Genomic DNA, 13,072 nt, shown 5'->3' with positions numbered 1-13,072 from the left:
GCCTCCCTCAATTGATATGCACCAGCACCTGCAGGAAAGGAGGAGGGAGAAATGGAGGACTCAGGAGAGGACAGGCTAGGACAAGCCCTGAATGCTGATGACAAGTGGAAAATTTGAAATCTTGGGTACCAGGAAACCCTGTGTCTGAACTGCTGGCAGGAATATGAGCCACTGCGATGTTTTTCTCCCCACCAATGCTCCAAACTTGCTTTCTCAGAATCTGCTTTCTGGAATATTCAGGCTTCAATCTGAGAAGCTTTAAAAAACAATTCCCAAAATGCAGTCACTAAAATGAGTCAGACGGTGCTGGTTGGGCCTGAGCTGTGGTCCCTGCTGAGGGCACCTGGGCTGTGCCAGGTCACCTCGCCACCAACTTCTCAGGAGTTTATGTCTTATCTCCGGGGCAAGGTGGTGTGTTCCTTGTGGGCACGATCACATGTTCCACTTCTGGGCACCAAGCAGGAGCTCCAGGAGTGTTGGGTCTGGAATTCAAGTAGGACGGGAAGTGTCAGGGTGGGAACTGCTAGCTGGGTTTGCCCTCCCCCCACACCTGGCCTCCCCTCCTTGGTTTTCTAGGAAGCAAAGGGGACATGGGTGTGAAAGGAGACACAGGGGCCATGGGGCCCCCTGGAGCCCAGGGGGGTAAAGGTGACTCCGGGAAGCCAGGCCCACCAGGTAAGAGGATGCGGGGTCACGGCCACCGATGATTTCCCTTCCTTCTCGTAGGCTGAGCCGAAGGAGAAAAAATTCCTAAAAGTTCTTCTTCATTTTAGGTTTGGCTGGTTTTCCTGGAGCCAAAGGAGATCAAGGTAAGAGCTGTGGGAATCTGGGCGTCATTCCAGCTACCACTGTCCCTTGGCAGAGTCAAGGTGGCGACCCGACTCCACCGGCTTTCCTTTCATTGTCTGTTATTAACCCAGAGCACCTGGAGTTTCTTAAAAACCTGGCCCCTCCTAAGAGGAACAGAGCGGCCAGCAGGGGCGGGCTTACCTGACCCTTCTTTAGACCTTTACCCCACGTCACCGTCCTGGCTTGCAGTCGGACATTTGCACTCAGAGTTCCCAGTAAGTCCCCAAGTCCCAAACCCTGCAGGTGAATGAGTTGCTGACACTAGTTTTCCTCCCATTCATGGGGCTAGTTCCTGGCTTCTAAAGAGAGATGCTTAAAGCTGCCCAGGGGACTGTGAGGTGTTAGGAGGTTCACGTCTCACTGCTGAGGACAGAGGCACAGCAGCCGCAGCACCACCGCCACCCTGCGGTCACCATTTATCTTTCAGGACAACCAGGAGCGCAGGGAGTTCCAGGCCCTCCCGGTGCAGCGGGACACCCGGGTGCCAAGGGCGAGCCTGGCAGCACTGGCACCCCCGGGATAACAGGTGAGGTCCCAGGTCCTGCGTGGGCATGGGGTGGGAAGGCTCACCCATGCCAGCCCTTACGCCCTGTGTGGTGTCTGCTGTCCAGGACCACCAGGGAGTCCCGGGAGTCCAGGAGCCCCAGGCCTGAAAGGAACCAAAGGGGACACAGGTAACAAAGGGTGTGGGAAGGTGGATGGTGGGGGTCTCAGGGTGGCAGGATGGACGGGGAGGAGGACTGCTCACGGAGGAGGCAGAGGGCCTCCTGTGCCCTGGCCCCTGAGGCTCCCTGATTAAGAAGGGCAGTCTCCCTGCCAGGATTCCTTGAGGCTGAAGGGGAGAGAAGCCCCTTCTTGTGCACTTTTCCAGGGTGCAGCTGGGAGTGCTGGCCCATGCTAACCAAACTCACAAGGACTATTTTATAAACCATCCTGCCAACCCCGTTAGGTTACATACCATCATGCCAGTTTAGTCTTGGTTATATGCCCTTGTATCAACATAGTCTACTTTGTAAACCATGGTGCCAGTTTGGTCCAGTCACTAAGTAAGTTCGGACACCTGCAGTGTGTGCACTTGATCTAGAAAGTCTGGGCCACTGTGTTGACTGCTGAGATAGCTTCAGACACACAGGGTGGTGTAGGAGACAGAGAGACCGTGGCCCAGCAGTGCAGGCACACTCTGATGGGGCATTTGCATGGAGAACTGCTGTGTGCCATTTGGAAAGCCAGGAACAGGCTGAGGTGCTGGGGAGTGCAGGTTGTGACATAGGTTGTGTGTCCGCCAAGGATGGCTGTGGGCAGCCGGCCTCTGCCCCTCCGCTGCCTGAGCAGAAGGTCAAGCTTGCCATCAGACAACCTGGATGCCTCGCCCCTGGGCATGCTGCAGACCCACACCAGGGCTGGTCCTTCGTAGTTCTAATTAATTCATTCCTTCAGTCACCACCAACTCCTGGTAAGCCTTGCACTCTGGGCCTGCAAGCTTCAGGGTTTTCCTGAAGGTTGTCAGGAACCATGGCAAGCATAGCTCCTTCACCCTCTCTGTCCTTCTGACCCGTCCAGCCTCAGAGCCATTTTCATGGATTGTGGATCAGTGTGGGAGGGTCCCTGCTACCACCTGAAGGCCACTAGCAAGGTCTTACCCTGGGAAAGGCTCCATTTGGGTATGGTGGTCAGATGTCCCTGACTTGATGGCTGCCCTTCTTGACCTTATAATTCCATCTCCTTCAATTCCCAACCTGGGTGCATCTGACTTTGGGGCCCAAAGCTCTCTTGACCCTGACTTTTCTGCTTGGCTTCATGGAGACGCTTACTTTCAGCCCTAGTAACAAATAGCAGTCGCTCTCTGCCTCCTCTCCCATTGGCAGACTAATGCAAGAGTGTTGTAGGGAAAATAAGTGCCCACTCCCTGGACCCAAAGCCTATCCTTCGACAGTCTGAGGGTAAGGAGTCTTGCCCTGTACTCTGCATCCTGGGAGGGCTCGCATAATAAGAGTAGCTCCAGCTCTTGGGTGGCTTATGACAGCCTAATGGGACAAGCATTCCTGTTACTGCTATTTTATAGTAAGTTGTCCAAAGTCAAACAGCAAGTGTTTGCATCTAGGCCCAGCCAACTCAAATCTTGGGGTCTTGCTTAGTACACTCTATCATGGGGTCTTCCTCCCCAGCCACCCCCATCAGGGCACTTGGATGAGTGACATGTTCTCCCTCCATCCCAGTTCAGCAAGGATCGGAGCAGACGGTAGCAGCTTCTTCCACCCTTAGGAGGAAATACAAAGCTTGTAGGCCTTGTAATGGTTCTTAGTTATCTATCCAAGACCCCACACCTAATTTAGCACAGAGATCCTTGGCCAAAGTGTAAGGATCATTTTAACTCCATCATTGTTGAGTCCTTGTATATCTACTGAGCACCTTTATGTGATTCTCCATTAATCAGGCCTAGTGGTGAATACCAGCTGGTCAGATTATAGGGGTTAGCCCTTAATTCTGGCTGTCCACGTGAATGACATTTCCAATTTGGGGTGTGTGATAATTACTATTTATGTAAAACTGCATAAGTTGCAAAGCCAAGTCCAAATGCTTGCCTTGATGTAGTAGCTGATGGCCCATGTAGACGTCTCAGAGGGGACTTCCAATGGGGCCATATCTGGGTAATCTTAGCCAGGTGTATATGTCTTCCTGGAGTCGTGGGTTAATGAACTTCCAGAGATTAGATTTGGCAATTTCTGAAGTGGGATCAGGAAGAGTGGGTAGTCGGTGAGAGCCAGATCTTCCCATCACGGAAGACAATGCATACTCATCAATGTCAGGGTGCTGGTATTCCCCAGAATAAAGCTACTATGGTGACAGTCCAGATTTGATATATCAAGCCAGGTTTTCAAACTGATGTATTTCCCATTTTGTAAATAAAATCATTAATCTCTCAAGAGAATATCTAGCCACAGTAGATGCAAACGAACTTCATAGTACATTGGCTTGACCTAGGCAACAGCTAGATTGCACATTGTGCATTAACAATTAGAAAAGAGAGATCCATTTGTTATTTATTACCAGTGCCTCTGGGCCAGAACCGTGCTTGGGACTTGGCCCAGGGTCTTAGCTTTATGCCCCCACACAGCTGAGTTTTATCATCCCTACTTCATAGCTGAGGAAACAAATGTTCAGAGAGGGCAAACCCTTTGCCCATAGTCTCCTGGGTAGTGTACACTGAATCTGGGAGTCAACCGCAAGTCTGATTCCAAAGTTCCAATCTGCCTTTCTAGATTTTGTTGTATGGATGAACCTAGAGTGTGTGACTCAAGAGAAAACCCAACTGGCTCTCCCCTGTCTCTCACCTTTTATCCCACGCTAGATGAGTAAATCCTGGCTTGGTCACCAAGCCTCCTACCTCCCTGGCAGTCACTGACCCCACTCTGGCCTGTTCGGGTGTAATGTTCCCCCTGTCTGCACCTGTCAGGGGAGAGAAGTCATCTCATATTCAATAAGACAAAGAGGAAATTCCTGCCATTCTGCTGGGAAGATAAATGCACCATTCTATTGAATAGGGCATTATACCCCATAGAACTTTCTCTAAGGGTGATTTCCTTCTTCGCCTTTTAGAAACAGGCTCTTGTCTAATCCCCAGCACTTAGTTTTTCTAACTTTTTCTCTTTCAGAGATTGCAAAAGAATAGCAAAAATATAGTTCTTAGCTACATCCCTTAGCTACTTTGAAAAGTAACATTTGTCTAGAGAGAGGGACTCCACTTCAACCTGTAATCATGCCATTTCTTTTTTTACCACTTTTACCTCATGAAATGGCAATGATGTTAGATGTAGCCTAAACATTTAGACTTTGAAACACCAATCTGATTGGAAAAAATTTTTTATCTCATTGACCTTTATGCCTAAACCATAACACTTTGAATTCTCTATGTCCTTTTATTTTCCTCTTGGGGCAAAACCAAAGTACAAACAACTAAAAATCTATTTTCTCAACTGTATTTGAAGATGTTTTATTTTAAAGATAAGCAACAAAGATAATCCAAATAGCAATTAAGCCCTATGTCATGACAATAATTTCCCAGTTAATTCCATTCCTCATACCCAAGTACTGAGGCAGTCCAAGAACTTATTAATATTAAGCTCTACCAAGCCAAGTCACTAAAGTGTCACTTAGAAAATCCTTCCCCACTTTCCTTGAGGCTTCTCAGAGGCTTCTGCAGTTTGAGTCCTATCTTTCTTCTTGCCATGCAGCTCGAATTATCAGTTATTAGATTAATCCTAAATTCACTAGGCTGCACCTAGCTTGCAGGTTGGGATGGTATTTAAGGAAGTTTCTTAACGAATTGGAAATTTCTACGCTTAACTCGGAATCAGCAGACCCGAGCCTCAACTCCCACTTGACCCTGACCAGCTGGGCAACCCTGCTGAGCCTCAGTTTCCTCTTCTGTGGCCTGCAAATGATGTAAACAAAAGTGTTGGGCCCTCTCAGCTTGGTAAGTGTGTGACACCCAGGGAAAACCAGGTTGCTAGTGGATAACAAGAAAAACCCAGCATCCATTTGCTCTCTATATAGTTTGCAGACATGCAGTTCTAGAGCCTGTTTTTCAGCCATTTCTCGCTGTCGTGTGCTGTAGCTGATCCAATCACATGCTGCCTTGATTTATAGTGAAGTGATTACTAGTCCTCGATCGATTAGTCAATGAACAGCCACTCAGCCAGCGCCCTCTTATTGTCCAGCGAGGCTTGGAGAGAAATCACACAAACCTCAATCCTAATTTTCTTCCCTTGAAGAGGCAAGTTTTGGAGCCAAAACCAACACCCATTAAACACATATCAGAAGGCATTTTATCAAGGAGCAACCTCTGCCGTATTAACTGTGGTTCTGGGAGAGCTCAGACATGAGGGGCTGTGAGTTCCTACAGAGACAGGAAGGCTGCTTGGAGGAGGCGGGCTGTGAGCTGGGTTCCCTAGGAAAGTGAGATTTGTTTAGCGCAGTGCTACTCCCAGTGGTCCCAGGACCAACAGCATCAGACTCACCTGGGAACGTGTTAGAAATGTAGGTTCTTGGGTCCCCACCCCAGTCCCTCTGAATCAGCAACTCGGGGTGGGGCCCAACAAGTTGTTTTTTAACAGACATCCTCCAGGTGATTCTGCACTTGATCTCAGCCAGCAGGCCGAGAAGTGATATCTGGGCGATTCTGATGCACACTTTGGTTTGACTACTCCTTCTTTAGGGGAAGGGATGTCCAAGGGACACTAGAGGTGTCTTTGGAACCAAGTAGGCAGTCCAAGTGAGACTCCAGGGGGGAGTGAGCCGGGCATGCTGATGGCACAAAGGAGCCCACAGGGCACAGAGGGAGGCCAGGCCTGGGTGACAACCTCAGCTTTCCCCTTCACTCCTGCTTGACCTTTGCTAACTCATCTAGTGTCTCTGACTCCCTCCTCTGTATAGGAGGGAAGTAACACTGTCTTGCAGGGTGGCTGAAAGATCAAACAAGGTAGTGTGTTCAAATCCTTGGCACAGTGCTTGGCACCATGCAGGTGGCAAAAAGTGCTGAAGCCCTGGAGGGAGGAGCTGGGAGGAGGGAGAGTGCAGGAAACGAAGGTGGCAGGGCCAAGCTCCAGGGCATGGATCCAGCAAGCAGGGGCTTCCCTGTGGTTCCTGTCTCATAGGGGTGCTTGCTCTTCAGTGCTTTAGAGGACAGTTGGAGAGGTACACCTCTTTGGGTGGTGACAATAGAGATGGTCACAGTGCCCTGGGGTCTTTGAACCTCATTTCTAGGAACAGGATCTTAAGGCAGAGATTTCTGCAGTATGGCGCCCTCTAGGATGTCGACGGAGAAAGCTTAGAGTCTACTTAATCCCCTCCTTAGACATAAATCTGAGTGGGGTCTTCTGCCCGCCCATCTTGACATGTGCTAGTCACATGCAGTAAGCAGAGAGTCTGCTGTTTCTGCTGGGCAACCTCAGCTAAGTCCCTGCGGGTCAACAGCGAGCGTTTACTGGGTGCTTGCTGGGCCACAAGCCCAATGCTCCTGGGGGGCTTGACCCCATCTCCCAGGCACTCCCCACCTGGAGGGCAGACACACGTGCAAACAGGGCCCACGGGGTCCCACAGCACCATTTATTCAGCCCTGGCCGGACACTTGGCACACACGACTTCATTTCAGTCTTAAAACTGCCTTGAGAGGCAACAAGGAGGAAGCTGAGGCTCAGACAAGGACACCTGGCTGAAGGTCACAAAGCCAGTAGAGAGCAGAGGCGGACTACGCCCTGGCAGCTGACTCTGGAAGCACTTTCCTTACTGCCTTGGGAGAAAGGACGTCATCATCCACTGGGGGAGGCCGGGAAAGGATTCACAGTTGGCGACGTCTGACATCTTCACGGGGTTTACAGGGCGACGCTGGGTTCTTCAGGGAGACCAGAGGGGGGATGCGTTCTAATCAGAGGGACCAGAGTGTGTGCAAATGGCCCTGGGGGAGCTGGGCCTGTCTGCCAGGGGCTGACCTCAAAGGCACCTCCACTCTGAGAAGAACCTATCCCAGCTCAGTCTGTCCCCAGCCCTGCATCCCCCAAACTGAAGTATTGCCCTCTCAGAACCTTCTGCTGCTCCCACTTCTGGCTTCTTGGCTACCTGACACCCCTCCCCAGGCCACACCAGGCCTCAGTGGGTCATCTGGGACACTGCTGAGAGTCATGACTTCTCTAGCTCAAGGCTTCCAAGAAGGGGCTGGAAGAGGAGCACAGGACACCCAGGGATTGAAGAGGGAGGCAGGGGAGGTCGGGTCAGAACCTCCTCCAGGCAGCTGCCCTGGGGATGACTGAGCTGCCTGTCGTTTCTGTGATGGGCCGTTGGCAAAGGCCAGTCAAGGACAGGGCCACAAGCACAGGTGCTCGTGGGTTGCTGTCTGCCTTCCCCTCGTTACCCTCTCGGAACTGTTACTTGATGGCCAATCATGAGCTTGTATTTTCCCCAAGTTCATGTAACCGATTTGGGGTGTCCCGTTTCTCTGAGATAAAACCAAAACCAATACTGGCCTTAAAATCATGATACCTTGATGTCACTAAATGAGAAAGTTATTATCCCACAGTGACCCCGCTGGGGGCTGGGGACAGTGGGTCTTCCATGAAAGTTCACTGAATAAAGGGAGGAATGACTGGACAGAAGGAAGTAAAGGAGGGAGGAAGGGAAGTCATTTCATATTAGCTGCAAGTAGGCCCATCACCAATGATTTCACTTACTATTTTTCCATTTTCTGGACGTGAGACCCTTTAGCCAGCTGAATCTTCAGCCACACTGGGGCCAAATGAAATAAACCAACAAACACTGATGGAGCATCTAACTATGGGTGAGGACACCCAAAGCTCCTGGTGGCCACCTAGTCCCCTTCCCAGTCTTTTGGAATTCAATATAATTTTATTTTCAAAATATCTCTCAATTCTCTTCCAATAAAATGCCACAGCAAAGAAGGGGAGTGGGCAGTTAAGACACCAAGTGGCGTTATCGGTAGGCAGGGAGGCCGGCTGGTGCATCCGGGGTCTGTCTGACCCGGGCTTTCACCCGGCACGTTGCTGTTTCCCCCCACGTTCCGGTCTCCTCGGTCTGCAGACTGTCTCCTCTTACGCTCTGCCGAAGAGACCTTAAACAATTGCGGAGAACCAATGTATCTTTCCATCTGCATTAATCAGACAAAAGGTAGAGGTTGTCTAAGATTAAAAGTGTCTAATATCTGGGTTTTATTATCTCCTCCCCCCTTTTTTGTTTTGATCTTAGGACTTCAAGGACAGAAAGGAACAAAAGGAGAATCAGGAGTTCCAGGTAATGGGCCGGCTTCATTTTAATCTCTCAGAACTGTGACGGAAAGCCTGCCTGCTTGCAGGGGCGGCTTGTTGACTTTGGACACACAGCTGTGACCTTCCCACAAGGTCCAGGCCAAGATTCCAGGGCCCTGTCACACAAGCCTCGATTCCTCCCCTGGAGGACCTGGGGGATGATAGGAACTCGGGGTCCTGAGGGGTGTAGGGTGGGGCGGGGGCTCAGCTGGCCGGGGGGCCCCCAGGCTGTGCAGCCGCCAGCGAGCTGTGCAACCATCCTCTCCAGCCCCGGCTTGCTGCCTCCTGGTCTCTGCTGTGGTCCATTTTTCTCTTCCTCTTGGCCCCAGTCCCTCCCCTCCACCGGATTATTCACATCCTCACCCACAAACCTGTGCTTCTGGTTGGCTGCTGAGCTCAGCACTGGCTGCACAGCATCTCTGGTCTTCCCAAAAGCCCTACCCTTGTGGATGCTAAAGCAAAACTTCTCAGACACATTTCTTAAGCACCTTTCTTCCTCGTGAGCTAGATATTCTATTAGTACTTTAATTTACTAAATGAAGATGTTGAGGCTCAGAAACATTCTAGCAAATTCTCCCTGAATGGCTACAACTTCCATACAATTATGTAATCCCAGAAGGACCAACAACCTGTGGAATCCTGCAGCTACTTCCACCTGCGTGCTCTCGGCAGCATTTACACAGGATCGGGCGAGCAGAGCAGCCCCCAGCTGAACGAAAGACACAGGCTGGATGTTCTCATCACCCATTCTAGGGGAGACTTAGTAGTTAAGGACAACCTACTCATTAAACGCTGAGGCCGTTGAGTCGCCCTTGGGGAAGCAGGGCCGGGCATCTGACAGGGGTGGCCTTCCTCCTCTCAGGCCTCGCAGGCAGTAAGGGAGAGCAGGGAAGCCCCGGCCTGGCGGGCCCCAGAGGAGCACCTGGACTAGCTGGCCCGAAAGGAGACCCAGGACAGAAAGGTAAGGCCTCTGCTTCTGATTCGCGGGTTCTTAGAAGAGGCCCTGTTTTAAGAGGTTTGGGGGTTTTCAGGACCCGGGAGGGCAGAGGTTTACTTATTCAGGTGACAGGTGTTGTGCTTGCACACAGCAGAAAATGAGGCCCAGCTCGGCCTCTGAGAGGCACACCCGCAGGGGCATGGACACACATGCTAGCCATGCCCATCTGTGCCCCACGTCCCCCAGACAGTCTCCATGCCTCTTACCTGTCCCACGGCCTTCGCCAACTTAACTTCAATCCTTCCTGCTGTGGCTGAGGCCCATTTCTTCTTGCTCAACCATTGCCAGCCACAGCACATGCAGTCCCCATGACCACGGGTCACAGTGAGGCTGCAGGGGAGGCCTGCAGAGCCCCTGCCCACGCCTCCACCCACCCCCCACTCCTGGCCAACGAGGGCAAGGACGTCCTGGCTGGGTTTCCTCCAAAGCCTGTGGTTTTTCTCCTTACGACAGGGTCTTCTGGACAGCAAGGACTAAAGGGACAAAAAGGTCAAAAAGGTAATTGCTATTTCTCTTCTCTTTAATTTAGAGTCAATTCTGTAGTTGCAAATTGTGTGTGTTGTGGGGAGAGACCTTGGTTCTAAGAGAAATTCCTCCTTTTTGGAAAAAGCTGATGGACTCAGCCCTTGAGTGAGCCTGCCACGGCACACAGGCCTGGCGCGGCTTCCCTCCCTCCCTTCCTCCCTTCTTTTGCTCAGCTTTTCTTTTCTTCTCTCCATGACACGTGACGAGACACGTTCTACGGGATTTGCAAACAGGCCACAGAGACAGCTGCGCCGACAGCCTGGTCCCTACAGGCCCAGGCGCCGAGGCTGCTCGCCAGGTTGTGCTGATGCCATAAAGTGGGATCTTCCAGGCTCTGGTGACAGCCAGACAAGGGGGTGTCTGCGCCATAACTACAGAGCCCCCCAAGTGAGAAGGAAGAGCCTGTGTTTGCACGTAGCCCCAGGCGCTTTCCTTGCCCCCAACTTGTGTTTTTTCCCCAGGCGAGTCCCTGGTCTCCGTCAGGATCGTGGGCAGTAGTTCTCGAGGCCGGGCTGAAGTTTTCTACAACAATATTTGGGGGACAATTTGCGATGATAGCTGGGACAATTCCGATGCCACTGTCTTCTGCCGCATGCTGGGCTACGCCAGCGGAAGGGCCATTTACAGAGTGGGAGCTGGTAAGCGAGTCATCGGCGGCGCTGATGCCTTCCCTGTGCTGCCGATTTGGCCTTCTCACGCTCGCAAGCCACTCGGAGGGGTTAAAAGAAAAGTATCGATGCAAGCAGCAGAAAAGTTCCACAGCTCAGGGCCCCAGGAGTATGTCCTTCTAGCTTGGCCACCCTGGCAGAAGGGGGGCCCCGTTCCCCATCGGTGACAGCGAAGGTTTGCCTGGGGCTATGACTGTCCTGGCTTGGGGCAGGGTCTGCTCAGGCCTGGAGTCAGAGCCACCCGGCCAGGGTGCGGGCTGGGCGGCGGCCGTGTTGCGGGAACTGGAGGAGCGGGAGGAAGACGTGGCCAGCACGGGACCCTCCAGCAGCCTGGACTGCCCCGCAGCCTTGGCTGTGATCGTCTCTAAAGAGAAGGTGAAAGGGGCAGAGAAAACAATCAGAGTGGGGCCATAGTGAAGTCAGGGAGGAGACGCTGTCTTGGGGCGCCACAGACGCGGCCCATGGTCTTCAGCCAAAGGGCCAAACCTTGAGCAGAGGAGTTAAGTCCCAGGGGCTGAGCCCCTTTCTTTGGCCGTAATAGCTGACTCAGCAGGGGACACAGGCCAGTTTCCCCTTTTTCCAACCCCAAAGGCTCTCTGTCCTCCCCCCACCCTAAAGCGAACACCTGCATTTTAATCTGAGTCCAGTTAGACGATAAACATCCTTCAAAATACACTTTTTCCTCACGTGGATTAAGGCTCTGTAGACTGTCGCAGCGTCATGTAAATGACTGTAACGGGATGATCCAACGCTCTTCAGTTACATGGGAAGGAAGGGTTGGAGAGGGGTGCCTGCCGCAGAGCCAGGGGCTAGAGAGGCAGGTGAGGAAGGCGCCCGCGGCCGTCGTCAATTAGCAGGGGGAGACCTAACACTGGGACACTCCCCAGGAGGAGATGTCACCTAGTGCATGAATTAAGCGTTAAATATTTGTATGAGACTTTTGTCAAAGGGTAGGTAGAGGCAGAAGAGAGGCAGAGTCGTTATAAAAGACCAGACTAACCATTAGCATGTTGGGCCTCCTGAATGTCCATGGGAGCATTTGGCCGTCTAGCCCAGACAGAAACACGAACGTGGCTGCTCTGGTTGGATCCTCTCCTCTTTCTACCCCTCTCCCTCTCCCTCTCTCTGTCCCTCCTCACTTTCTCTGTGTCCAGGCACTGGCCAGATCTGGCTGGATGACGTCGCCTGTGCTGGGACAGAGAGTAGCCTGTGGAACTGCAGGAAGAGCAACTGGGGCTCTCACAACTGCAACCACGATGAGGATGCAGGTGTGGACTGCAGCGCTTGACCTGGAAGCCCTTCCCCGCGCTGCTCCCGAGGCATCCGCAGCTCGCACGGGGAAGGCAACACTCTCGCACGGGGAAGGTTCCCTGGGACTGGCTGAGAGGCCTCTGCAGAGGGGTTGTTAATAAAGCTCAGAGTGCTACCTGGCAACATCACGGGCTGTGGCTGAGTGTCACCGCATCAGTACCTCCCATCCCTTACCGATGTGCCCGCTCAGTGCACGTGGTCTTGCACCGAATTCTCCCATGTGCGTGCACACGGGGGCAGTGGATCCCAATTTATAACCGGGGGGGAGAGTTGGGGTGGAGGATATGATGCAGAAGGTGAAGGTCACCTGTAGTCAAAGTTAGCCTTGACCATCTCTTCAGCCATTCAGACAGCATCTGTCACAGGGCTTTCTCCGTCCGGCACCGGGGAAGCTCACCGTGTCTTGGGCTGCCCAGCAAATGAAGAGAGTGGCTTGCAGTTGGCACCACGTTGCACAATAAATATGAATCGTGCCTTTAAGCCTGAACACTAGTTCTCATTAGGATGTGAGCTCCAGAAATGGGACTTTTGTCTTTTTGGTCCACCCCTGTAGGGGCTCAGTAAATATTTGTTGAATGACTGAACTAAACCAACAAGGTGGAGGAGAGACAGGCTCCCCTCTTTCTTGCCAGTGTTTGCCTGGGATATATACTCTCTGAGTGGAATCACATGATCTCTCTCTGGGCCCAGTGTTGTGACCTCACAGTGTCACCATCCCCTTTTGACTGATAAGGAAGCTCAGCCTCAGGGCATCAGGGAAAGTGCCCGAAGCCACTCGTAAATGGCAGGGCCAAGGTTAGAACCCAGGGAGGAGTCCAGGGAAGAGAGGCGGAGTGGCCAAAGTTTCTGGCCACTGCTCTGCACTGGGCCGGGGTGAGACACAACCCCTGCTGGGATGCCCCAGGGCT

General features: G+C 52.2%; 1 protein-coding gene across 2 annotated transcripts in view; it reads left to right on the top strand.

The window, feature by feature from the left end:
* Positions 1–12,289, top strand: part of MARCO (macrophage receptor with collagenous structure) — a 33,665-nt gene extending 21,376 nt beyond the window's left edge. For both annotated transcript variants that reach the window (XM_076005473.1, XM_012765607.3), the window contains exons 8-16: positions 577–675; positions 774–809; positions 1,277–1,375; positions 1,461–1,523; positions 8,605–8,649; positions 9,526–9,624; positions 10,114–10,158; positions 10,647–10,823; positions 12,008–12,289. In XM_076005473.1, the coding sequence (XP_075861588.1) occupies positions 577–675; positions 774–809; positions 1,277–1,375; positions 1,461–1,523; positions 8,605–8,649; positions 9,526–9,624; positions 10,114–10,158; positions 10,647–10,823; positions 12,008–12,141 (797 nt within the window). In that variant the 3' untranslated portion in view covers positions 12,142–12,289. The remainder of the gene's footprint in view (positions 1–576; positions 676–773; positions 810–1,276; positions 1,376–1,460; positions 1,524–8,604; positions 8,650–9,525; positions 9,625–10,113; positions 10,159–10,646; positions 10,824–12,007) is intronic.
* The last annotated feature ends 783 nt before the right edge of the window (positions 12,290–13,072 follow it).

This window comes from Microcebus murinus, chromosome 8 (genome assembly GCF_040939455.1).
Source record: "Microcebus murinus isolate Inina chromosome 8, M.murinus_Inina_mat1.0, whole genome shotgun sequence".
Taxonomy (NCBI): domain Eukaryota; kingdom Metazoa; phylum Chordata; class Mammalia; order Primates; family Cheirogaleidae; genus Microcebus; species Microcebus murinus.
Note: the sequence above shows the minus strand (reverse complement) of the source record. Positions and strands in the feature narration are given on the sequence as shown.